The sequence below is a fragment of the Hibiscus syriacus genome, unplaced genomic scaffold (genome assembly GCF_006381635.1).
Source record: "Hibiscus syriacus cultivar Baekdansim isolate YM2019G1 unplaced genomic scaffold, ASM638163v2 tig00117005_pilon, whole genome shotgun sequence".
Lineage (NCBI taxonomy): Eukaryota > Viridiplantae > Streptophyta > Magnoliopsida > Malvales > Malvaceae > Hibiscus > Hibiscus syriacus.
In genome coordinates this window covers 177,103-203,628 of record NW_024063519.1, presented here as the reverse complement: position 1 = coordinate 203,628, position 26,526 = coordinate 177,103, and the positions used below count along the sequence as shown (strand labels likewise).

The window sequence follows — 26,526 nt, the reverse complement described above, 5'->3', positions numbered from 1 at the left end:
TTTGATAGCGCAGGTATCGAGAGGTAGTCCTATATGATTGCCGGTATATACAGGAATACGTGTGCTTTTATTCCTAACCAGGCAATGTGAACCGAAACTTGGAGCAGTCAGATTGATTAAGAGTTGGGTTGCGCAAACAAGTCGACTGTAGAGGGCGGTTGGAACACAGCCGTAAGGTTGGCTTTGCCACGTTTAATATTTAGAGCATATAAATAGCATAGAATTAGTGGATTTTATTATTATTGTACGTGTGGCTTTTGATATTTAACCTTCTCCAACTGTGAAGGCATTTGATATGCCACTTGAGTTTGCACCACACTCGAACGGGTTCCTCACTTAAAGCCATTGTCATTGATAAACACACTAAACAAATCTTCAAAGCATCTAACCTCCCATGTTAAAGCAAGAAAAAAACTACCGATACGGAAGGTAAAGTAATAAACAAAATCAATGATGATGTATGAAACGTATTGAGAAAAAGCTAATACAAGAACCAAAAACCTGGCACGTGTAGCATTCTTCTTTAACATAACATACGGTTCAATTGTACTATAAACTACGATAAAAGAAATACGATTAAAATAAAAAAACAAGCGTTTTTAAAAATTCTAGTCATTAATAACCATTTTAGTTGGGATGATAAGTATATCAATGATATTTAACCTTTTTATATTATAATATTAAATCATGATAGAAGTATAAAAATATTTTTATTATAAATAAATAAACTTATAATAATTGTAGTTCTTTATGAAAATATATAAAATTTAAATTTTTTAAGAGAATTATGGTATAAAATATAAAAATTAAATTCATATAGAATAGAACTGATTAATTATATAATTATTATAATTATATCTTGATTAAAAATTTATGAATTAAAAAAATAAACAAATCACAATATAACAATTAAAAACACTTTTCAAATATGACATAATTTTTATTCACATTCGAATTGAGCATACTTTTAAAATACACAACTGTTTTTTCAAATACTAATATTTAACGTACCTTTTGATCTCATGCACTTTTTAAAGTCGATATTAAACAAAATTATCTTCTCATGTGTCACTGATGGTATTAAAGTCGTGACGCTTCCTTTGAAAGAACATAAAATAGATTCAAGCTTTAAAGCGTGTACTACCAAAAGCTTAGCACGAGGAACTACCCTGCTTCTCGAACATAACATATGGTTCCATTTCAAGCAACATTCAACTTGACAAAGTTGGAACACCCACCCACGGCCACCAATCCCTAATCCAAGAGAAAGTGACATAAGGTGATAGGTCAAAAATTGTTTGAAGCCATGCTTTGTGGACCTGAAGTCGAGCCCCTCATAAAGCTCGAGTTCCTCTCGATCTCATTCTTCTATTTTCCGTCGTTAGTGGCGGAAAACCCATCAAAAGTAGGGCAAATCGGCATAATGATCATGATGTTGATTTTACTTTTCTTCACTCGCTGAATAAAGCCAGCCTGTTTCCCAAAAAGTAGTCTCACAGAGTCAACTCTGGGCTACAAAATTTATAGCGAGGCCCCAAGTTATAGGCCAACCCCAACCTCTGACATGAGCCGTGCAATGTTGTAGCACTAGTTGCCTGTGGTTGGTCAGTTTCGTTATGACATCCTCCTCCTCCATGTTAATTTTGGATAGTAATGCATCGCCCTATTGTTTATTTTATATCATACTTTAAGTCAAAGATGAATTTTTTTCCATAAACAAATAGAGAGAACCAAGTGAATCCTGAAAACACATAACAAGTTGAACGTTATGTTGAACGAAATCAGAGTCGTCAAAAAGAAGTGGGAACCAACAGGTACAAACTTGGCAGGAGTTGGAAAACAGATAAAAGGTCGAGCTGGTACGCCACTAACAGCACTAGCTACCGGATCAGGAGCGGCAGGGATTGTGGGGGAAAGGTGCACAAAGAAAAGCACCATGCATGCATGTCAATGAGCTATCGTGTCTCTAAATATCAGCACATAAAAAAGAGCATATTATGTATAAAGGAATCAAGACTGACAGATGTATGCAACTCATGCTCGAATACTGAAAAACAAAATACATAGACTGGTTCCGGCACCGTATAAATGTATTGACAGACAGCACATGTCTCTGGACTGCCAACAAATTAAGTCTAGTGTTAAAAAAATAAAGTGGTGCAAGTGGTGCTCACAAAAGGTGATCAGTGCTCATCAGGGAGTTAACAAGTACTTACAACATTTATGCAACGGCGAGGAATAAATAAAGAGCAAGTGCAATAAAAAATCAGGCGTAGGAGAAAGTAATAGTGAATATTTTAAAGTACGTCATTAACATTCAAAGCAGTTGTGCCATAAAGATGATGACAACTACGAACTTAGTAGCCATATTACATAGACAAATTCCATCCCAACTTTTCTCTCCTTCCTAGGAACAATATATGAGCTTCTGAAGTTTTAAGTAACAATCCGTGCCCTGGCACACCATTAAAGCATGCATAACTGGAAACTAAAACACAAAACATTAATTCTAAATACCTGTCTTCTTTATCTCTGCATTGCAAACCATCAGAGAGACTGTGAAGGAATGGTATGCAACACATGACAAACTTGCCTTTCAGAAGATGAGGAAATCATTACCGCAATACGAGTTTAATCTCCATTAATGAAATTCTCAACTCCAAGCTTCTGTGCTTCAACCTTGAGAGACTTCAGGTACCGAACCGCTTCATCAAGAACTGCTACAGTACCCATATCATTAGCACCTGGAACAATTCCTCTCAACACCTTAACCATTTTCTTCATTTTCAGCTGTTTTTCTGGATCAGAAAAGCCGTCACCACCACCAGAGGATTTCAGAGTAGAAGAACATGAGTTGTCCTTTCTTGGTTTTGAACCATAGGCAGAGCGAGAATCAGCGTCACTTTCATAATTGCCATAAGTCCGTGCAGTGCTAACTTCATCATAATCTTCTTGTTCCTCCTCTTCTGAGCTGAGGAGTGCATCAATGTCATCTGAATCCTCTTTCAAAGAGGATGAGTTTTCTTTTTCCACATCATTAACATCTTTTATGACGTACCTTCCATCTATGTAATTCGCTAAGCCATTTAATCCAGGACCATTTAAATTGTTTGCAACAGCAGGATTGAACATGATCTGGTTTCTGTGATCAGTCTGGTTGAAGATAATGAAATTCTTGGGACAAACCTCTGAGGGTTGGAACTCGATACCATGGATGGGTGGCAATGGCTTAGCACATGGAGGAAAAACAGTACCAAAAGCAGATGCAACTGGGATATGCATGTAATTATCGCCAACTTGATCTGCATATGTGGGCACTGCTTTTGGGGGGTAAAACTGTTGATGACTCTGCATCGAAATTTCTACTTAAGAGGTTCACAACAAAGATGCTTCTTGGCTTTGAATGTGCAATTATCCAACTTTTCAGTGGGAAGAAAGTTTTAACTATAATTTAGGTGAGACAAAATGACTAAACTACTGGATCGCCATTACAACATGACTGAACTACCAATTCCAAATTGCCATGAACACAATCAGATTTTTCATTCTCTCAGTCTTATACACAACACTACCAAACAACACTCACCCAGATCCCAATTTCAAAGAGTTCTGTAATACCAGACTACGTAACAGGTTTCAGCAACTGACGGAAATACTCAGCCTGCAATAGCACATGGGAAGTCAATAAAACCATAAGAATTGCACAGGTAATATGTGCAGCTTAAAACATGAAGTTACTCTGTCAATTATAAGAACCAAAACTTCAGTCCTGCTTGGCATTTTGGAGTCACTCTAAACTTTCTAGTTCATAAGGAATCAAATTAAAATGGTCAAAAGTTTGCATGTTTAGTTTGTGTCCAGATTGGTTGTGCTCGCAAGAGGAAACCCACAACAACAAAGAGAAACAAATGACAAACGTCTAGAATGATTCAAATTTGAAAATAATTTCTCTCTCTTCAACGATAACAATTGGAAAATACATATGCTTGTGGGCATTAAGAAGTCAGATTTTTCAAATCAGCTAACTGACAAACTGCAGAACAAGAGGCCCATTCAACCTAATCCAGGCATACTAGGGCAGCATCAGTAATGGGACCATATCTGTCATGGCAAAGATTTATCTAGGACTCTCATACAATCCTAAGGGCAAAAACATATATAAGAGGATGAAACAGCAACACGAAATTTGAAACAATACAACATACCTGACAAACTTGAACTAGCTTACAGTATGCAATAACACCAACGCTCATTTTAATCTTCCCAACTTCCTTAATTGCTCGATATCTCTTTATGGTTACTGCAATGTACATTCTCACACCTTAAGGTCAAAATTTTCGATGGCACAAGATGAATGAATTGAATTCCCTTTCAAATTCAATTGAAATGAACCTACAGCAGCAGAATAATTTCCTTTAATAAAACAACTGATGGATACGTACGTGATGCACATAAAAATGTAAACATCCATTTCATTCTGGAAATTATAAGGCAAATAAACAATCATCGGCAGAATTTTCAGATGTAGAAAACTTACCAAAAATAAAAAAAATTACAGTATAACAAGAAAGAAAACCACTAAGCGCACACAATTGACGAAAGACCGCGGCATTTTGTTAATCTTTGGTTCAATCCCGGAGTGATTATTGAAAAATAAATCCAAGCTTTTAACCTGTCAAAAAGAATGGCAAAATAACAGTTAAAATCAAACACAGATACTCATATTAAGATATCAAGTGATGAGTGATCTGCAACAAAAGATTAATGAAATAAACAAACGGATCAATAATAATTCAAGCTCACTGGATGTAAAACACAAACAAAAAAGTTATATTTTGTTACAGATCTATCTCAGAGAAATTTTAAAAAAGAGAGAGAAATAGTTATAATTTAGAAAACCTCACTTTCAGTAAATAAAAAAAATCCTCAATGGAACCACAAACATAATTAGCAAATAAGATAGAGATGAAGGGAAAACACAGTCTAGCAAAAATACTACAAAAATATATATTACATATTTTCTAAGAGGAAAACGTAAATAAAAGCTCAGAGAAAATAATAGAAAAATAAGATTGAGTTCGGTAAATCTTACAGAATCGGAACTCAAAGAAATAAAATGGATAGATCGGAGGACACAAAACAGCCAAGCAAGAGAGGAAGAAAATAGGGAAAACTGGTCTGAAAAAGAAGCCCCTGGATTTGCGCTGAAGAAAGCTGCAGAGTTTTAATTGAGAGAGTGGATGCGGTAAGTTTCCTTTTGGCGAGAGCATTTAATATTCCTTTGTTTTTTTTATAGAGATTATTATTTTATTGAGATGTGTGCGGGGTAGGATTTGAGCGGTCAGATTTAGGGCATTTCCGTGTAACGCGGAAGGGAAAGTGACCGTTGGATGCACGCGTGACAGAGGAAACAGTGGGGCCCACGAGGTTTGACGATTTGTGCGTATCGTGCTCATTTGATTTTTCGTTTTTCTAATTAATCATCTGATATATTGACCAAATTAAATTAGATCTAATTTCGCATAAATTTATTATGAGACGATGTTTCTAATCTATTTTGTTTTATACGTAAATATTAGTATTTGAAACTCTGATCTTATCAATAAAATATAGTATTTTATTTTACTAGGTCAACTAACTTTAGATTGAGATAACAAGTTTTATGAACTTTGCATCTTTTTTAACTTTTTTTAATTAGTAAACATAAGATATATAAAAGATAATATTTATTTAGAGATAATTTTTAATTATTTAATAATAAAATATCGTAAAATTACTTTTTTTTTAGAAAATTAGTTTGAATCTTTAAAGATACACTTAGATAAAAAAAATATTATAAGATCTATAAGAATTTTAAAAAAAAATAGTATTTTAAACTATACTTTCATAATACGATTAATGTCTTATAAACTATATTGAATCGTAACAGGTATAAAAGCATAATATATATATATATATATATATATATATATTCAAAAATAGAAGTCATTAAATGGTTTTACTAGTTAAGAGAGTATTATTCTTTTAGTAATTCTTAAGTTTAAGTGGCTACATCGATAAGACTTATGTTGATAATTATTAAAAAAAATTATGAATAAATACTATCTTATAATCTCTTAAATTATTAAAGAAAATCAATTAATAACTTAGGATGATTTTATATTTTTTGACTTACATAATTTCAAAAATAATAGCACTTATATATTTAATAATTATTTATATATTTATATTTTACACAAAGAGATTTTGGTGATCTAAGAGCAAACATAAATTTTGAGCCTGTAATAATAAATGTTAAAAATAAAATTTGAATTATAAGAGAAGGTAAAAAAAATTAATTTGTTTGTAAATTGTATTTTTATTATGCTTAACAACCTATCTAATAAATATATTAATTTTTAAATACAAAACATTAGGCATAATATTAAAATTAGCCCCTAACATTTAACAAAATGATTATTGTGATCCCTATTTCTTTTTTGGAGTATTTTTGACCCTAACATTTCAATTTATGACAAAAAAGTCTCTAACGTTTGACCAAATAATCACTTTGGTCCTTTTTTTTTTGCAGTATTTTGGACATTCAACATTTTATTTTAGGGCAAAACCCCTATTTTATAGCATTATCCATTTGTTAACTACTGATTTGCACTCACTTAAAGGTTTTTTGGCCTCAAAATGAAATATTATGGGTCAAAATATTCCAAAAAAGAATAAGGACCAATGTGACTAGTTGGTCAAAAACTATGGTCATTTTTTGATATTATGCCAAAACAATAAAAAAATTATTAAACACTCAATTACTCACACAACACAAGCGTGTCTTCTTTAAAGAGGGTCATGGTTCGATTTCAACAATCTATCTTGTCAAAAATAATAAAAGAGCAATTACGTAGAAATTAAAAAAATCATTTCAAAAATATCATGTCAGTATCACCTTTAATTTTGTAATGGTGAGTGATCGAAACATAATTAAAACATAATATTATGTATAATTTAAAAAAAATAAATAGTTAAAACATAAATGAAATAATATATGAATGACTAAATAAATAACTTATTTTTTAATTATATATGGACTTCTTGTTTTTGAAACCTAGGATAATCTCACATACAACAAAAAAACATCAAATGATTTTAATGAATAAATTCTAAATATACATTTTATAATATTTTTTTATAAAAGACACTAGTTTTATTCAAAAAATAAAATATATAAAATTATAATAAATGTTTACGACAATAAATGTAAACTAACCACATAACTATGACACTTTCCTATAACAATTAACACAAAAATTAGTCACTTAAGGTCACATAAGGACCATATAAGAAAAATGTTAAAAACCTAAAAAAACCCGAACAAAACATCAAATCTGACTACAACGGAGTCAATTCATAAAATAAAATAAAACTACTAAAAGACCACAAAAATTACAAATTAGAATTACGCGAAGTAAAAAAACTATTCTCAAACGTAAATTACGTGTCTAAATCCAATATAATGGTCTGAAACATGAAAGATCAACATGATAATAAATAAGTGACATATTGATCAGTCGTGAGAATGTCAAATATAATATTGAGAAAAAAGATAAACTAAAATAACAATCAAACTATGAAAAACGTATCATAAAATCATAAATAAACGTGTTATAAAGAAAAATAACATGATAAATACATAGTTATTAAAAATTAAAAATAAAATAAAAATAAAAATGTGATATAATAAATTAAAGGAAAATTTAGAAATATCTATAACGACAACCAATACAAAGGTCGGTGCAGTCGTCTATCAATTACGAATGAAAAAAGAGAGAAAGAACTTTAGGGGGTGTTTGGTTCAAGTAATCTGAGATTACTGGGGAAATGTAATCTCATTCTCCCGTTTGGTTGGCCAACTTTCACAACCCCCGGTAATCTTTTATTACCAACACTGGTATTTTGGGGGTATATTATCGGGAATGTGATTACCCACTTTTCTTAGGTATTGTTAGATTACCGTTATTTTGGATTAAAATGCCCTTAATTTTTCTTCTTTCAAAAATATCCTTCTTCTGTCGTTGAATAAAAAAATTCTACGAATGTTAAATTAGAAATTTATCCTTGAACTATTTTAGATTTACAAAAAATCCATAATTATAATTTTATATGAAGTTCAAAGGTTAAAATAAAATTTTGCCCAATCATTAAATCTATTTATCTTTTCAATTTTGTAAAAAATATATAAATTTTAAGAATTTAAATTTTTTAAAGAAAATATATAAATTAATTATAGTAAAATTATAGTAGAATTTAACTTGTTAAAAAAATAAATATATATTAAAAACAATTTGATAAAATATATATTTAAATAATTTTTTATTCCTTTAACCAAACACGTTAATCTTACATTCATGCTAAACCAACCAAACACAAAATACAACATTCATAGTAATCTTATACGCACATATAATCTCATTCCCACTTGTAATTAATGACATTCTGAAATTGGCTTGGAACTCTTTCATCTACTTTGTCTAGGAGGAGAGGAATTTGCAGATGTTTCAGGGGAAGTCTGTTCACGGGCATGAACTGTTGAGGAGTATTAAAGAGGCATTTAGACTTAGGATGCTGGGTAAACGTATGAACAAGGACAATCGGGTTAATTTTAATCTTTGTATAGAACGAGGGCTGGTATAGTTTTTTAATTGTTTGTTGGGATTGGTTTGTTTGTGATGCATTTTAGTAGCAGCTTTGTTTATGAAACGTGGAATCTTTTTCCTTTCGTCCTAATTTTCAATCAATGGGTTAATTATTCGTTTGCCCCTCGTGTGAACGTTATCATTTCCTTTTTGAAATAAAATGAAAATTAAAAAGATTATATAGTTAAGGAAGGTAAACAAGCAAACTATAGGTGCAATTGGGGCACACAAAATTCACCTCAAGTTCTCATTGATTAGAAAAAATTTATATGACATGAAGAAAGAAAAGTTGAAACACAAATTACTCCGGCTCTCTAAAGCTCACTTTCCTGGAACAAAGTTGGTGGCGTAGGCCCAGGCATTGTTGTTAACAGGGTCAGCAAGGTGGTCGGCCAAGTTCTCCAATGGTCCCTTCCCGGTGACGATGGCTTGGACGAAGAATCCGAACATGGAGAACATAGCCAACCTGCCGTTCTTAATCTCCTTCACCTTAAGTTCAGCGAATGCCTCTGGGTCATCAGCCAGACCCAATGGGTCGAAGCTGCCACCCGGGTACAATGGGTCGGTTACCTCACCGAGAGGTCCACCAGCAATACGGTAACCCTCAACGGCTCCCATCAAGATAACTTGGCAAGCCCAGATGGCCAAGATGCTTTGAGCGTGGATCAAGCTTGGGTTACCCAAGTAGTCGAGTCCACCTTCGCTGAAGATCTGAGATCCGGCCTTGAACCAAACGGCCTCACCGAACTTAACTCCGTTCCTAGCCAGGAGCTCGGGGAAAACACACCCTAGAGCTCCCAACATAGCCCACCTGCAGTGGATGACTTCGAGCTCACGGTTCTTAGCAAAGGTCTCTGGGTCAGCGGACAGACCAGCAGTGTCCCAACCGTAATCACCGGGGAACTCTCCGGTCAAGTAAGATGGGGGATCACCAGAGAGTGGACCCAAGTACAAAACTCTGTCTGGACCGTACCATGGACTACCGGAGACAGCGGGCTTGGTGGCTGTTTTCCTCATGGAAACACGACCACGTCCCTGGATATCAGGGGTGGAAGGAGAAAGCTTGACAGCCCTTCCGGCGAAGGATGGGGAAGAGAGAGCCATGGTTGCAGCGGTCATTTTCAAAGTGAGATGTTTTCCGGGAACGATACGCAAGAAGGGGGGGTGTTTATATAGGGACTTGTGAGTGAGGTTCCTCAATCCCTTATCGCTGCTAAGTATCTATATCTCTCATCTCATTGGGAGCTCAAGATTTCGATATTTTCTTGGCATCTCCACTTGGCACTCTCTCCATCCACAAAAGTCTTAACAGACAGCAGCCTGCATCAACATCAACATCCATCTTTTTATTTATTTATTTTATTTCACTTGTCTTGAAATGGATTTCGTTACACAATTCAATATTAATACCACAAATTAATAGGACAACAAACGAATTTCGAGAGAGACAACCATATACAATAGATTTTTATGAAGTTCTGAATATGATGACAGTAAAATACAAATTACAGAGTTTGAGTTGCTCGTAAGATATGCAGGGTGGAAAATATCGTGCTTTGCAGCTCGATGATTGACTTGTCAATAATTTTTATCTTAATTGAAAGGATAAATTTAGCATATAATGTAGTCAAGATACTTAGGGAGCGTTTGGACGGGGAATGTAGGATTTCTATGGGAATGGAATTCATATTTCTCGTTTGATTAGTCCGGAAATTTCATTTTCGTTAATGTAAGATTACCAACAGTGGATTTTTTTGGTTATATTACTGGGAATGTCATTACCTCCCTTTCCTTAGGTATTGTTTGATTACCGGCATTTTGGATTAAAATGCATTTAATTTTTTTTCTTTAAAAAATATCATTCTTCTGTCATTGAATAATAAAAATTCTACGAAGGATAAATTATAAATTTATCCTTAAACTATTTTAGATTTACAAAAAAATGTCTATAATTAAAATTTTATATGAAGTTCAGGGGTTAAAATAAAATTTTACCCTTTTATTAAACTTTTTTATATTTTCAATTTTGTAAAAAAATTATATAAATTTTATGAATTTAATTTTTTTTAAAATATATATAAATATTTTCAACTTGTAAAAAAAACAAATATATAATAAGGATAATTTGGTCAAATATACATTTCAATAATTTTTTATTCATTTAATCAAACACGAAAATCTTACATTTCTACTAAGCCAACCAAAAACAAAATACAACATTCTCAATAATCTTATTCTGTGGCAATCTTATATTCCCACTAGTAATCTTACATTCTGTGAATCAAACGCACGTGTAATGGAGTGCTTGGAACAATGATCCTTATCTTATGATTATATATATCTCAACTCCTATTGGTTCGTAGCACTTTGGGTGTTGGATAATTTTGGTGAAGCTCATCTATCAAAATGTAGTTATTGTTTTTTGTTGCTCCAATGAGATAATGCCTGTTGTGATAGTCGGATATCTATTCCCCATATCTGCTTGAAACATATATTATTTTATATTTTTATGTTTGCTTATAAGATTGAGGACCATTTGCCTTTGCAATGAAATCAGCTGAATTCTGACATCTTCCTAACTCTTTATTTAGGGTTGGTTTAATAATGTTTTCTAATAATATTTCAGTTAAAAGTCTGTTTGACTGTAAATTAATACTAAAAAGATAAAAAAAAATTACGGTAAAAAAGGTAATTTCAAATCAACCGTAAAATTTAGGATTTATAGTTTTTTTTAACTTTGATTTTGAAAGAAAATTATAATTTTATCTTTACTAATGCATGAGCTTCACTCAATTATGCATTTACATTTTATTTTAACAATTTAATACTTACATTCTTAAAAATAATTTATTTTAATTATTTAAAAATAAATAAAATCCATGATTTATATATCAAAATATTTATATTTAGTTATATAAAATAATTTTTTATTATAGTTATATATTTTTTATTTTTTTATTTTTATTATAATTTAAATTAATATAATTCATATATAATAAGATTTTTTTGAATTTATTATAATTTAAATTGATATGATTCATATATAAGTAAAAATATAATTTAGATTCACTAATGGTAGAAATGTCTTTTAGCAAAAATACGTTTTTTTAAATCTTTTTAAATAGGCATTAGACAAGTGTAAAGTAGAAAGATACTACAAAATTCATAGAAAAATCTGCTCCTTTCTTCTTTATCAGCCGTGAGATTCTTCTCCAAGGTGAGGGAACTTTTTTTTTAATTTTTAATCCATTTTTCTTAGGATATTGGCTTAAGTGTGAATAGGAAAAATATTCTACACAAGATTCTCTTTCATTTGGTGTAAAATTCTTTAAGTTTCATGCTTGAATTGATGAGTTGTGGTTGAAGGAGAAGTTTAATTTCAATGGTTTAAGGTTGGTTTACTAGGATGACATAACCACAAATCATATAGGAGACATGAACGTAGAGTTCCCATGTGGTTTGTTGGGTCTTGCAAAACCCTGAACTCTTATCCTGGCCTTAATTTCATTCTTGATAGGCAAAGAACGTTACTTGCATGTACACAAATCCCCTTTACTTCCTAATTGTGATGCATTTTTCCTAGCTTACAGTCTGTGTTATGTGCGCGCTACCTTGTACAACTCGCACAATTTTGCTTTCACATAATATACAAAGAAAAGACGATAGAGAGTTATTCGTGTGCTTGCATTTTGGAGAATACTAAGAGAAATGATTGTGCTGTCCGAGCATTTTAATTTTGTTGGCTTTGTTATTAAAATGAAAGCCATTCTGACTAAAGTTTTTTTAGTTGTGTACTGTTCACCACCCATTGAAAAAGGATGGTGTCCATAAAAAAGATTTGAACTTTTCTTGCCAGAAAGCATACTTTGAGTTTGAAGTATTACGGTGATTAGTTATAAAGTTGCGACAAATTACTTGATATTCTTCTCCACAGGATTTTCTGAAGGAAGATACTGATATAATTCAGTTCTGTTAAATTATATGATCTGATTGGATGCACCTTTCTCCTACTGTTCACCAGTTTTTGTAACTCTTTTGTTTGGAAAATTATGAAAGGTTGAGGACTAATTGGAATATATTGAAAAGTTAGAGGCTACAAGTGAAAAGCTGAATGGTTTAAGGAATTATTACAATGAGCGATTAGTTAAAGGACTTAAAAATAGAATTTAGTTAAGGTTGATTTCGATTTCGTGGTAGGAATTAGCATCAAACCTTAGTTGAATTTTTAGAATTTCGATTCAAATTTAAGTTTATTATAATAGTACGAGTACTAATGTATGTGAATTGTTTATATGTTGAAAATCAACGATCGAGTAGATCGTGATTATAATCAAGATCAAAATGAACTGGATACGAGGGTTATAAAGGTGATCGTAGGATAAGCTCGCGAGGCACCAGGTGAGTGCAACTTACTTATTTTATACTCGATATGAGGACAACTTACGATGAGCCAACCTCAAAGGTTTTCGACTGATGTCAATTTGAATTATTTTTTAAAATATCTTTATACCGATTTACTAAATGATTTTTATATGATTTTTGGGTTTGAATAACCCAAATTATTTTATTTGATAGTTTATTTCCTGACATGTGAATATTTTTGGGAATGAACTGCCCAAATCTGATTTTATATAAATGGTTTTATATTCGATTATAAGGATGAATGGTTTTTATATGCAAATTAGTAATTGGTTTAATACAAAATCCATTGTATGAAAATGAGGGTTAGTGGTATAATGACATGCCATGAGGTTGAGTGAATCTGAATATGTTTCTGATATAGCACTAGTGTGGATCACTCGTGGTCTAACTCGGCGTACCTTAGTGGTGCAAGAGGTGGAGTGATTCGGTGCATCTGATTTGCTTTATATGTGCATTATATGGCACCAAGATGGGTCACTCGTGATCTGACTCGGGTACCTTAGTGGTACATGAGGTGGAGTGACTCGGTGCAATCTGTTATAACAATAAATTTGTATATAGCACGCTCACTCGTTATCTGACTCGTGTACCGCGTATTCTCATAATAATACAGTGGGCAAATGTCTAATATAAATAAGAAAAGCATGAATTTGAAATGATCTGATTTAAAAAAGAAAAGTACAATTTTGCAATGATACGAACTGAAATATAAAAGTACATATCTAAAATAGCAAAGTACAATCTAAATTATAAATTTTTATAATAAATTCTTATCACAAGTTGACAACTAATTTTATACATGTTTTATTTTATTAATGTTTTTATATGATATTGTCTGTTTATAAATTAAATATTTTATTTATTTTATTTTACTTGGTTGCCTCACTAAGTGAAAATTTAGCATGTGAGTGTTTCACACGTAGGTGCAAGATAGAAGAAAAGTAGGGAGCGCATCAACATCATTTTCGAGGAATCAGTTATACCACCAGAATCAATAGGTAATGACATCATGTCTGTTAATTTATTTGGTAGTGGTATGCATATTAAAGAAGTTTTTAACTGCTCTGACTCGAGTCTGTCTAAGATGTTTTTGTTTAAGTTGTGAATGTTTAGTTTTACAAAGGACATTATTAATTATGAATATTAGTTTATTAAATCGTAATTATTTATGATAGAAACGATTTTCAAATCAAGTAATTCTGGTAGTTTTGATTTAAGATATGTTATTATACATAACTTCTTAAAATGTTATCTGAATTGAATTTAAAATTTGATATTTAAATCAAATTATGATTTTGTGTGATTATTAATTTTAAAATAAAGAAACGTGTTTTGAGATTATGGGTAGGGTGTTACAAATAAATTTAACGTACATTGGGATGATAGTAGGCAAACCTCATTCCGATTATCCATATATAGCGGTCCAGACCAGATCTAAAATCCTCTCATGCAATCGGGAAAGATCAGGTTTTGCAGGATCAGTGTACCCTGCCATTTGAAGAGAGAAAAAAAAAGGAAGGTGATATAAGCAAAGAACTACAACATATCCAAGGCAAGAAGAACGAACATGCTTTAAAATAAGTATACTGAAAATGAAATTCAACCGAGATTCATTCGCATGTGAGGTACACATGTTTCAAAGTAAGACATTCCACAAAAAACAAAAAAGAAGAGGAGGAATATGACCTGAATATAAGGACATGGTCATTCTAAGGCGTAATTATAAGCTAATAAAATAAATGAAAAGTAGAAGACTGGAGTAGATAGGTTGCTAACCTAATAGAAAAGCTAGTGGACTCCAGAATATTTCAAAAACTCCAGTAATTTCCCTAATAAATATGACTACAAGAAAGCATGCAAGAATTTTCACAGCCATCACTAATGGTGTTTCATTATACTTGTTGAAAATCCCAAGAGCTCCATACACCGTTAGGGTAAAAAGCGTGTGCATCGGGCAGATGTAGTAAAGCATATAGTCATTGTTGAGAACAATACAGCAAAATGCCACAGAGAAGTTTAGTCTCCACATCATCTGCACCAAATATAAATTTATATAAGGACCACAGGTTTCTTGACGCACATTATAGTCCCAGAAAGAGAATATCACCTGAGTAAAGTGTGCTAGGCTAAAGTCCTTTCTAATATAATAGTATGAGAAGTTGCCAAATCCAGTCATTCAAACATATGCAGCAATGAAGATACATATTGCATTACATATCTCCGTCGCAACAGACTAATGGTACATTAGAAATAGCACCTGCAGAAAAAAAAGACGTGAGAACCGAAGCAATGATCAGTAGATAGCATAAATTTCAAGGAACTGCAGACACAAGCAATCTCATTAATCTGGCAGTGAAAAGATTTTTTTTTTGGTTTAAAGGCAGTGATAAAAATTAGCCCATGTGAACATCAGTATAGATATAAAGATTGAACACTAATATAATTTATCATAAAGCATTTCATACAATAGTTTCCCAATCTATGGGAAATATTCTTATCAATCTTACAACAAATTAGCAAGGATAAAAAAAAGGTCAAATGAACAACTATTGAGTTGAAAAATAAAACTGATCGAAATACAAATCATAATTGAGGTAGCTTAGCTATGACCAAATAGAAACAAGGAAATACAATCTAGAGAACAACCTTTTCTAAAATAGGTATTTGGGGAGTGCCTAAGCTTAAGTAGTTACTCATTCACAGGTTACAAGTAAAACAATGAACATATGCCTGCATCCATCCTTTCCACTCTTCCGTCTGATGCCAACTGAGGTATTGCATGGTAGTCGCAGAGAAAGCTGATTTGTCAGCATGTTTCCTCAAAGAAGTCATTGTGGAAACTATGATGAGAAGAGCGTACAGGAAGAGGAAAAGGTCACGGTTGTATTTCTGTCCAAAGAAACACACTTAAGAAATAAAATAAAACAAATAAATAATCCTTATAGTGTTAGTCAACATAAGAAAGCAAAGTAGAAACCTTAACCAACCATCAATGTGAAATACACAGCTACCTTAAACCATTTGAAGGGGGGGAAATAACCATCAAACATTTCCAACCACCAGAGAAGGTACTTTCAGACAATGTATGGCATTCATTTATTTCGAACTATAAGCGAAAGGACATTGTGGTCACAACTCACAACCTGCTTATTTCAAAGTACTAAATATACACCCAAATTAAGGACTCAAGGATGCAAGTATAAGGGAATAAAAAATGTTGTTAATAACATTCAACTAAAAGGAAAATAGGGACAACAAACAATGAGCTTCAAGGATACTGGAATGCGACAAATAATTGAATAAAAACTAATCCTCTTGTGTCATTTTAAAGGGGAGAGGAATTAACAGTGAACAATATTTACACAGATATGCAGAAATAACCAGAAATCACAAAAGAATATAATAATATATACAAGTGAAAATCAAGACCCCAATAGGTGCAGGTGCAACCGTACAGAAGTGTAGCTTTTTCGGAAAGAGAAGTAAAAAGGGAAACGTATAAAAGCATGAACAACAATCAATAATGCAAACAAGTAGAAAAGCACCTTGGTAGATTCTCCTAGTAAATTTGTGCGATCACATAAGTAGAAGTACACCAGAATAGCCCCAAACTCAGACCTGCAATAGATTGCCTAGTTAAATACAAGACAAAACAGAAAGCTACCAACAAAAAGTGTATTTCTGTATATCACTAACATTGCTCTCAAAGTGGCCCGGTGTTCCAGCTGGAAAGAGTCTTCCATAGTCAAAAACCTGGAAATAATAAGGGAAATGCTAAAATGAGTGAAACTTAAAGAAGGCGACCTAATCAAATTCGTTTTGATGGCAGAAACATGGAATTTTGTAGATGCAGATCCTGTTTAGACCCCTTCAAGCAAAACAGCCCTGTCATCTTCTTTAATCTTCTCATTTCCCAATCACCAGATTAGTGTTGAATGGCTGCAAATGAATTGTCAGAATCGGAAAATGTTTAGTTCAATAATGTCAAAGAATAGTGATAGCTGCATATCAAATTTGTGCACCCGTTAACTCCTACACCAAATGATTACTTATGATTTAGCGAGAGATGCAGATTTCTTGAACTCTAGGAATTCTGAATATATCCATGCAATAAAAACTGGGATAACTCCTGAGAGAAAAGACACCTGCAACAATTATAAAATATAAAATGAATTTATGTATTTCAAGAACAAGTATAACAGTTCAAAGATATATCAAACACTATAAAAAGTAAGAACAAGTGACATAACCAAGGTTAGAATAGTAGAGTGAAATATTCACAAAATGCATGGTTAAGAAGTTTAAAAGATTAAAAATAAAAGCCCAGTTGCAAATAGATGTTGAGAGGTTTAAAATGAGATTCCAGCATTATAACAAACGTACTTAAGTTCTTTTAATCAAATATCAAGTAAAACTACATGGATTTCCCAAGACCATTCACTAAGATTTACACTATGAACACTAGTATCATCACAAAAAACCATAATGCATCAGATTCTATACATTGTCAATGAGAAGCGAGAAAAATCTCTTCACACATCAAACCAAGATAGCCACTTAAGTAATCTACTAACTATAGAAAGTTCATAAATTCTTTAGAAGAAACAAGAAATTTCAGCAATGCAGAGTGAGGAAATTAAAATCAAACTTCACAAGTCAGAAGTACCGTAATTGTTAATCTAAAAGGGAAAAAAATCATTTTCTACTAAAATTCATGAGATATTAAATTAAGCTCTGAAACTCTACAAAAAAATAAAGTAAAAGTAATGTTTGGCCTGAATCTTACATACATTATCGATAATAAAGCAAATAAACAGAATCCAAAATTAGTACATAAAAACCACAAGTTCAATAATTGCAAAAACAACTACGAATACTTTCAGCTAATAAACCACATTGTCTAAATCCAATAAAATTACAAATCTCGAAACTAAATTAAACTTAACAAAAATAAAATATCGAACCAATAAAATTCAAATTCGAAACCGTACCTGTCCAGGCGTAATTGGCCCAGAAACCACCATTTATTTTCTGGATAAAACAGGAACCTCCTGCAACGGTTAAAATTTGCAACAACGCCGAATTAAACTAATCCAAAAAAAATGCAAAAATCTAAATCAAGAGTGAAAAGGCAAAACAGAAGAAATAGTTACCGAAGATAGAAAAACCAATGTGTAGAATGGAGAGAGATTGTGCTAGGACGTGCTCATAAATACAACACCAAAACAACAATTTCATTTTTAATAAATAAAATAATAAAATCGGAGACCAATGAGATCTATGAGTAGCGTGGAGAAAATTTAAAAAGGATTTTGGATATGACGTCGTTTTCACTCCCCCAACAGGTTGTTGTTTGCCATGGTTGCTAGTTGGGCCTCCGGTTGCTATTTTGCTTTCAGTTTTGTGCGTGGTATAAGGGAAAAATCAGAGAGAACATTACATAAATTACTCAAAGAAACGGAAGTTTGTAAAATACTAATTATTTCCAGCAGAATATTGCTACAGATATAATGTTATTATTATTGTTTTGATAAAAACAATCAACAACCAGCTAGTGGGATGAAATTAAGGTGGCATTTGGTTAGATAGAATCCCCTGAAATTGGGGAGAATTGAAATCTAATTCTATCACTTTCTCATGTTTAGTTCAAGTTTTCCAAGGGAATTGGAATCCCACATGGCTTCAAATTTCATCAAATGAGGAAAGTGAATTCAATCCAATAATGGATGGAACAATTCTCTTGTTGGAGGGAATTGAAATTTGACCATACTACCATCATCAATCTTTTAGTAACTTATTCATATTTTAAATAAAAATATTTTATTATTATTTCGGGTCGGGTCGGGTTTCTAATTCATATATTCGGGTAGGGTCGGGTGAAAATTTATTTTGGTCGGGTCGGGTTGGTTTTTTTAAGTGTGATAATCGAGTCGGGTCGAGTTTAGGTTTAGGGTGAAAAATACCCTACCCGAAAATATATATAATTTTACCTTATATATTTAGGAATAATTACAATAATATCTCTCTATATATATTTTTCAATTAAGTCAATGTTTTTATTGAATAAAAATAATTTTTATTATTATTTTGTGTCGTGTCGGGTCGGGTTTCTAATTCATATATTGAATAAAAATAGTTTTTGGTATATTTTTTTGTAACTAATTAACATACTCCGATTGGAATATATCGAAATATTGTTCTATCTTTTGGTAACTTATTAACATATTTTGATTGCGATGATTTTAACTTATGATGTTTATTAGCATATTTTTATAATTTATTAAAATGAATAATCAATCAATAAAATGAAATTTTAATATTTTTAAATTTTTTATAATATATTACTACATGTAAGTTGTGAAACAAACTAAAATAAAGCAAAAACCAAGAAGGGTAATTCTATCATTTTACATTACTGAAATCAAATTCATCTGACATGTCTGCGAACCAAACAGAATATGAAATTGGATTCCAATTACATTTCCTGCCAACCAAACAGAATATGAAATTGAATTTCAATTCCTGACAGATTTCAATTCCTTTACAGATTTTAATTCCCTCATAAACATTCCAGCGAACCAAACGCCACCTAAGTCCCTTAAACAAGGTTAGATGTTTGAATCCTAGCGTTTGCGAATAGAGCGAATTGAGTTAGAAGGGTCGTTCTCGTCTCTACAGTACCCAATCTGAATTAGTCGGTTAATATATCAGATATCAGTGATTAATTCTAAAAAATAGATAGAATGTTTAATTATATTAATATTATACTGATTAACTGAGTAAATTACTTAGTGCAATACCTTATTATTATAAATAATAATTATGTTGTGTGCCCTTAATCAAAAATTATGTCGTGTACTTTCGATTAAAGCTTCTTAAGTTCAAGTTTGGTACTATTGTAAATGGTAAATATGTTTTTTATAGATAGTAAAAATGCTTTTCAAACGATAATATTTATAAATAAATAGTATAGAAAACTTTTAACGAATTAAAAATATAATTTAATATTTTTTTAACTTAATTCCATTATTATTTTTTGGTAACAATCTAATCACTAATATGTGATTAAGAAAATACGAAAGTATATATCATCGTTTTACCTAAAAATATGGATATTGGATTATTAATTTTTTTATAATTATAAGGCTTAAATATAAAATAAGTGTTCAAACTATACCGACTTTTAAGAATTTGTGTCTAAATTATTTTTTGAATCATCCAAGTGTCTAACATTATAAACGTTATTGCTTTAGGTGTCTCGACTGTAACAATTGTTAAAACCTCGTACAATGACATGTGTCATAATCTTAGAATTTTGAAATTTTTTTTTTCTTAAAAAATTTAATATATATATATATAAACATTTCCCCAGCCTGCGTCCCACCCCTTCTCCCTCCCTTGCTTCCATGGCCAAATGTCAAACGGTCAACTAAACAACCGACCAAATGGACGGCTGCCACATTCGACCAAATGGCTAGCTACCACAGTCAGCTAAACGATTAACATCATGATCGACTAAAGGAATTTAAGAGATTGTCAACTAAAAAATTTAAGAGATTGAGTATTTGGGATTTTTTAAAATTGAGAATTGTATTTTGAGATGATAGTAAGGATTATGATCGGTTAGTGGTTGGTCAACAATATGGGACCGGTCGCCCTTGAATGGTGGCCGAGATGACCGTTGGTTGGAGCAAATGGAACTAGAATAAGATATTTTAATACTTTGTGGGTTTCATTGACATTTTAGGAAAAAATGGAGTTTTTTTTAAAAAATAAAATATTTTTAAGTTTAAAAAAATAATTTCAAAATTATTATATTATGACACATGTCACTTAACGGATTTTTTTAAAGACCGTTAGAACTTGAGGCACCTAAAATGATAATGTTTGTAACTTTAAACACCTAGATGGTTCAAAAAATAATTTAGACACCAATTCATAAAAACGAAATAATTTAATCAATTATTTTATATTTGAGCCTAATTATAATGCGATAGGAGGGTGAATCTGATGTGAAAACTAAAACCTTTATCGTGGGCCATAATCAAATTTATTTTATTTTCCTTTTTCTGGAAGTTAAGTTGAAATTTGATTTTGATTGATTGCTGTTAATGTAGGATATATAATTCCAAAGTTGTCGTACTGATATAATAGACCATTATTTAATATTTTATTGGTAAGGAGTATATATAATTTCAATTCTCGATCGCCCATCATAAATACATTTGATTTGTAGAATTGGTCGCAGTTTATTAAAATCTCAATCTGGATATATTTAAGGAAACTCTTCTATTTATTTATTTTACCTTTCTTCATGCAAAAAGTGCAGACAGGTTTAAATGTTAAAGCGGTGTTATTTGTTAATTTAATTGGATTTTATTTTATTCTATACCGAACCAATATCTCTTTCAACGAGTTTCTATTTCGAGTCAAATGTTAATTCTGCCTCTCGATCCATACTAATATAAATCCGTAATATATTATATACTTTATAATGATAAGATTTTTTTTAAATATATAATGATAAGATTAGTTGGAATTAATTAGTGAATTCGACGTTTATTATAAAATTAATTATATTTTCTATGTACATCTTTAATAGTGTGGAAGAAAATAACGGCACATGCTAATAAGGCACCGGAATACTTTTTCAAAATGTTATTTTAAGAACTAGTAACACTTTATTTATATCATTATTCTCTCAAAATTTTACTACAATAATACTCATTTATATATACATTTATATATGCATACGGATCGAGTGACCTTAGTGGTAAATTAATTATTGTTATTTATTGAAGTTTCGGATTCAAACACCAGGAATGTCGGGAGTACGAGTGTGGTTCGAGCACCGAGAATATCATATGTGTGAGCTTCAATATTAAATACTTAAGAGTTATCTTTGAACATATATTGTCTTGTAGTAACTATAGATTAATATATACACACACAATAAAAGGCGCCTCATTTCTTAATGAAGTATAATTATCGAAACTTTTCCTTCCTTTTTTTTTGTTCATACCACAATTTGACTGCCACGACTCATGAACTTCTTAATATATATTATATTTTTATTAAATTAAATTGATCATAAAATAGTATATATTCTAAATATTGTCAATCATTTGACAATAAACATTTAATCATCTTGTTATAACTGTTGGTGCTCGAACTCGAGATATCTAAGAATAACAATTATTACTTTAATCACTGAGATAATTTGCTTAGGTTAATATATAACTATATTATATATTCAACGCTCCAAGCAGGATCATATTTTTTTTTTATTTGAATTATATGGTTTGTATTTTGGTACCCTTGAATTTGGTGATCTCAACACGAAACTAATCTCCAATAATTTCGTTCGAGACTCGAGTAAAAACGTGGCTTCTACGTCTCTCAAGTCAAAAATAAAAATATCTTAAATGATAGAAACTTACGTTAAATTCAATTAATTAAGTATTCTATACCATACAATACAATACGTCAAATGTCGCGTACATTGATTGTATGGTTTTTGTACTATTTTATAAAATTATTGAGAAAAAAAGTCTAAATATAAATATCAAATAAAGGGAATGTTAGGTCATTTGCCTTGAAATTTTAGATCAAACAATTAATGTACCTTCCCCATATTTATGTTTTTAAGCTATTATAAATAATATATAAAAATATTAATATCAACTTATCAAATAACCTCAATAATTAAAAAAATGTGTTATTTACCTTAGAATCTTCAATATTAATTTTGTTGTCAATAATTAAGAATGATATATGTCCTCTAATATAATAATAATAATAATATAATAATAATAATAAATTTATAATTTTCAAATTCTACACCAATAATTGCATCAACGATAAAGATAAACAAAGATGCATATACAAATGACATAACTTTAGTTAATCCAGTATTACAAGTCTGCAATCCTCTTAAAACCAGGTTTCTTGTTCTTCAAAAACCAACCATAATCAAAAGAAACTTTCTTCCTCTAAATCTATGTGACAGACTCAACTCAACCATGTTTCAAGTGGGAGAAAAAAAGAAAAAAAATCTCACTTCCGTCTAGTTCTTGGTGTTAGGCCCTTTCAGACCAGTAATTGAAGAATAATTCTTAGGCTCTAGAGAGAAGTTAGAAGAATCTAGTAATAAAAGTAGCTAAATCACATATTATATATATATACACGCACAGTGAAGAGATGTGGAACTAAGGGAGTTGGTTACTCACGGTTCATGTTTAAGGAACCTGGGAGGAACCATGTCCTGAAGAAGTCCGTAGTCAGGAACCTGGAGTTGGGGGGCGTACTGCTGAAGAGGGCTAACGTTTTGAGCAAACATGGAATTAGCAGCGGTTGGTTATTCATGTGATGATGATGATTAGGCATCAGCATGAGCAATTCGTGAGGGAAGCTTGGCGCTCCCAGTGGCGATGGGGCTAACATGGAAGGCGGGAATAGCCCAGCTGCGCTTCCTCTCAGTGTCGTCGGAAGTGGGTGGTTGTGTTGGCCTTCGTATGTTGTGATTACGGTCGACGGATCCTGGAAAGACCTCTCAACTCTTTTCTTCACCGTACACTTTTGAGTAGTGCACCTGTAGTAGCTTCTGCATTGATTTTTTTTTAAAAAAAAAATCAGAAATGTAACTTTGATAGTGATGAAGAAGCTGCACAAGTATGTGTTTGTTTCCCTAGAAAGTCTAGTCATATTCAAATATTGAGAATCAAACAAAAAGGAAAAGAAAAGTTTAGTAGTTTGCAAAGGCAAATACTGAAACCCTCAAGTTATTGCTTGCAGGTTAAGTTTCATAAATTGAGTCTTCTTCTTGGTGTAGTCACAAGAGGGGACGACGTAATGCAAAGATGAAGGTTTCAGGTATGGTTTTGCAGGATTTTGTTTTTCATTCTCTAAAAGATAAAAAGATTATTACAACATATGTATTTTGGTTGTAAATTAAGAAAGTGAAAGAACCAAACCTCGGATATGGGCTGTTCTTCACGGCCTTTTGACCATATTTTCTCCATCTATACCCGTCTTCGAGATGATCCACTTCACTTTTAGTCATGAAAGCAAATCGTGGTTCTCTTTGCTTCTTCTCTGCTTTCGTTTTCGCTTTGTTCCTGTTAAATACAATAAACCCAGACAATTACACTTATGCCCCTGGATTAGTAACCAATATCATGTAAATGAAGCGAAAAATCATAGCTAATTTACCCTTTCTTTAAACTTCGCCTCCATCTTCTGATCCCTTTGGCTGCCCATCTTTCCTACTCTTGTCTGAATCTTCTTCACATCCTGCCTCGCTTGAGGAAAAAGAAATGGAAGAATTAGGAGGTCCCATAACTTCACCGGTATTACCTACTAAATCCTCCGCACCGACCAGCTGCTTCATCGTCCGGATGCTGCCTTCGACTGAGGAAAACACTTTCGACGATGACGGTGACAGACCAATAGCTTTTTCAAGTGAATCGTAGTCCATGGAAGTACTGTGTAAACAATCAGTGAAGCTCATGTACGAAAAGAAATGGAAGAATTAGGAGGTCCCATAACTTCACCGGTATTACCTACTAAATCCTCCGCACCGACCAGCTGCTTCATCGTCCGGAGCTGCCTTGACTGAGGAAAACACTTTCGACGATGACGGTGACAGACCAATAGCTTTTTCAAGTGAATCGTAGTCCATGGAAGTACTGTGTAAACAATCAGTGAAGCTCATGTACGAAGGATCAACGGAAGATGGTGAAGCCCTATAGGTGCTATCAGTTTCACCACCAAAACTCTGCTGATCGTGATCATTGTTGAACGCACTCGTATGGTAGTAGTACAAGTCTCTAAATCCATGATCCGACATGGGGTAATTATGAACTGGAGGCACAAAAAGAGGGAAAAGAAGCTTCAAGTGGCAGGAGGTGAGAGAAAAAACCTAAACTTTAATTGCCGGGTTCTCAAATGGCTTTTTGGTTTTGGACTTTCAGGGTTCCATCTCTTTATGTTGTTTGAATTATATATAATATTTATATATAAAAAGTCAGGACGATAAGATAGGAGGATAGAGAGATAAAAACAACTGTATAAAGAAGGGTTTGACAAAACATCTTTCAATGGCAGGAGCAAAAATTGGCTTCTAGTATGGAAACTTTTCCAGTCTTACTCACACCTGACCCACACTTTTTACTCGACCTTTTATTTATATGATTAAAAAATTATTTTATTTTTTATATACATTTTTAGATGGAACGCATCACTTCATCAAAACAAATATAGATAGTATAATAGTCTTCGAATAAAATAATTAGTTAAGAAAAAAAGAGTAAAGCATGAGATTTTGGGTATTTTTGGACAAACAAAATACTCTACATCAAAACTTTATAATTGATTAGGATTGGGTTACAGAATATTACAAGAATATCATGGACTCTTCAAAAAAAAGAATTGATATAAATCAATAAATCTGGAAATATTAGTCTCCATTTGGGAAACACTTGATGATAAAAAGACAACGCAGGAGTGGAAAAACTCGCCCGAATGGAGCGTGGAGAGGCGGAGTAAGAGTCAGCGAAGAATACCAATAACCGGGTTATAATCAAAGGATGCTTTTTTATATAATAGTTCTACTCTACTATAGTCTTAATATATATATATATATGAAAAAACTTATTATTGAAAACATTAATATATTTTTAGTATTTTGATAAAGTGTTACTTGAAATATTATTTTTTTATTGAAAATATTAATTTCATTAATTAATTTCTTGTAAAACTCAATATTAATATTTTTTATTAAAAAAATATTTTAGATAATATTTTACCGTAAATATTAAATATTTAAGTAGCGTTTAATATTAATATTTTTAAAAAAAATAATATTTTAAATAATATTTTATCAAAAATATTAAAAAATATATATTAATATTTCTGATAACGTCTTACTTCATCCGTATATTAAAGCTATTGTACATTATACATCCACAATTTTAGAGGATGACGGAATGAAACCGTCAAAATACGTAACTATATGAATTTGAATTTAAATATTATTATATATGGTTTATTCAAATTTAGTATATAAATTCAAAATACTTTAGTTATTAATTTGATTATGTATTGTAATAATTGATTTTAATTTGTTCTAATTATAATGTTATACTGTAAATACAAGCAAAATTTTATTATAAATCAAATAATTATTTCATTTATAATTTAACTTATAATCGTTCGTTAATAATATATATTAATATAAATATATTCTTACTCCATGAATATAAATATAATATGAAATAAATAAAGTAAAACAATCTTTTTTATCCTTAACTTTATCAATTTAATCATGTTAGTCTCTAAACTTTTATTATATATTTTTAGATATTTGAACCTTTTTGTCAATTGGATTCAAATGTAACAAAATAGAAACGAATTATTTAAA

The 26,526-nt window shown here is 31.5% G+C and overlaps 3 protein-coding genes and 2 pseudogenes across 3 annotated transcripts; all 5 read right to left on the bottom strand.

Moving 5' to 3' along the window:
- Positions 1–2,167: 2,167 nt before the first annotated feature.
- On the bottom strand, positions 2,168–5,253 carry LOC120194944 (transcription factor bHLH144-like). Its single transcript, XM_039197104.1, has 4 exons — positions 5,093–5,253; positions 4,538–4,672; positions 4,206–4,392; positions 2,168–3,661 (listed from the first exon to the last, which is right to left on the bottom strand). Exon 4 carries the CDS (start codon positions 3,352–3,354, stop codon positions 2,632–2,634), a length of 723 nt encoding a protein of 240 aa, XP_039053035.1. The 5' UTR covers positions 3,355–3,661; positions 4,206–4,392; positions 4,538–4,672; positions 5,093–5,253; the 3' UTR covers positions 2,168–2,631.
- A 3,740-nt stretch (positions 5,254–8,993) lies between these two features.
- Positions 8,994–9,822, bottom strand: LOC120194943 (chlorophyll a-b binding protein of LHCII type 1-like). Its single transcript, XM_039197103.1, has one exon. The coding sequence runs from the start codon at positions 9,801–9,803 to the stop codon at positions 9,006–9,008; it is 798 nt and encodes a 265-aa protein (XP_039053034.1). The 5' UTR covers positions 9,804–9,822; the 3' UTR covers positions 8,994–9,005.
- A 4,648-nt stretch (positions 9,823–14,470) lies between these two features.
- On the bottom strand, positions 14,471–26,062 carry LOC120195021 (annotated as a pseudogene).
- On the bottom strand, positions 23,007–24,223 carry LOC120194927 (annotated as a pseudogene).
- On the bottom strand, positions 24,323–25,045 carry LOC120194928 (WRKY transcription factor 28-like). The gene is made up of 2 exons (XM_039197095.1): positions 24,816–25,045; positions 24,323–24,617 (listed from the first exon to the last, which is right to left on the bottom strand). The coding sequence occupies exons 1-2, from the start codon at positions 24,952–24,954 to the stop codon at positions 24,325–24,327; spliced, it is 432 nt and encodes a 143-aa protein (XP_039053026.1). The 5' UTR covers positions 24,955–25,045; the 3' UTR covers positions 24,323–24,324.
- Positions 26,063–26,526: the final 464 nt, after the last annotated feature.

What these genes read in the sequence shown, in the direction of transcription:
- LOC120194944 (XM_039197104.1), bottom strand. Translation starts at nt 3,354, where the DNA reads ATGCAGAGTCATCAACAGTTTTACCCCCCAAAAGCAGTGCCCACATAT.
- LOC120194943 (XM_039197103.1), bottom strand. Translation starts at nt 9,803, where the DNA reads ATGACCGCTGCAACCATGGCTCTCTCTTCCCCATCCTTCGCCGGAAGG.
- LOC120194928 (XM_039197095.1), bottom strand. Translation starts at nt 24,954, where the DNA reads ATGTCGGATCATGGATTTAGAGACTTGTACTACTACCATACGAGTGCG. An exon ending in CGTTGATCCTTCGTACATGA is followed by an intron (nt 24,618 to 24,815) that starts GCTTCACTGATT and finishes ATTTCTTTTCGT; the next exon opens with ACATGAGCTTCACTGATTGT.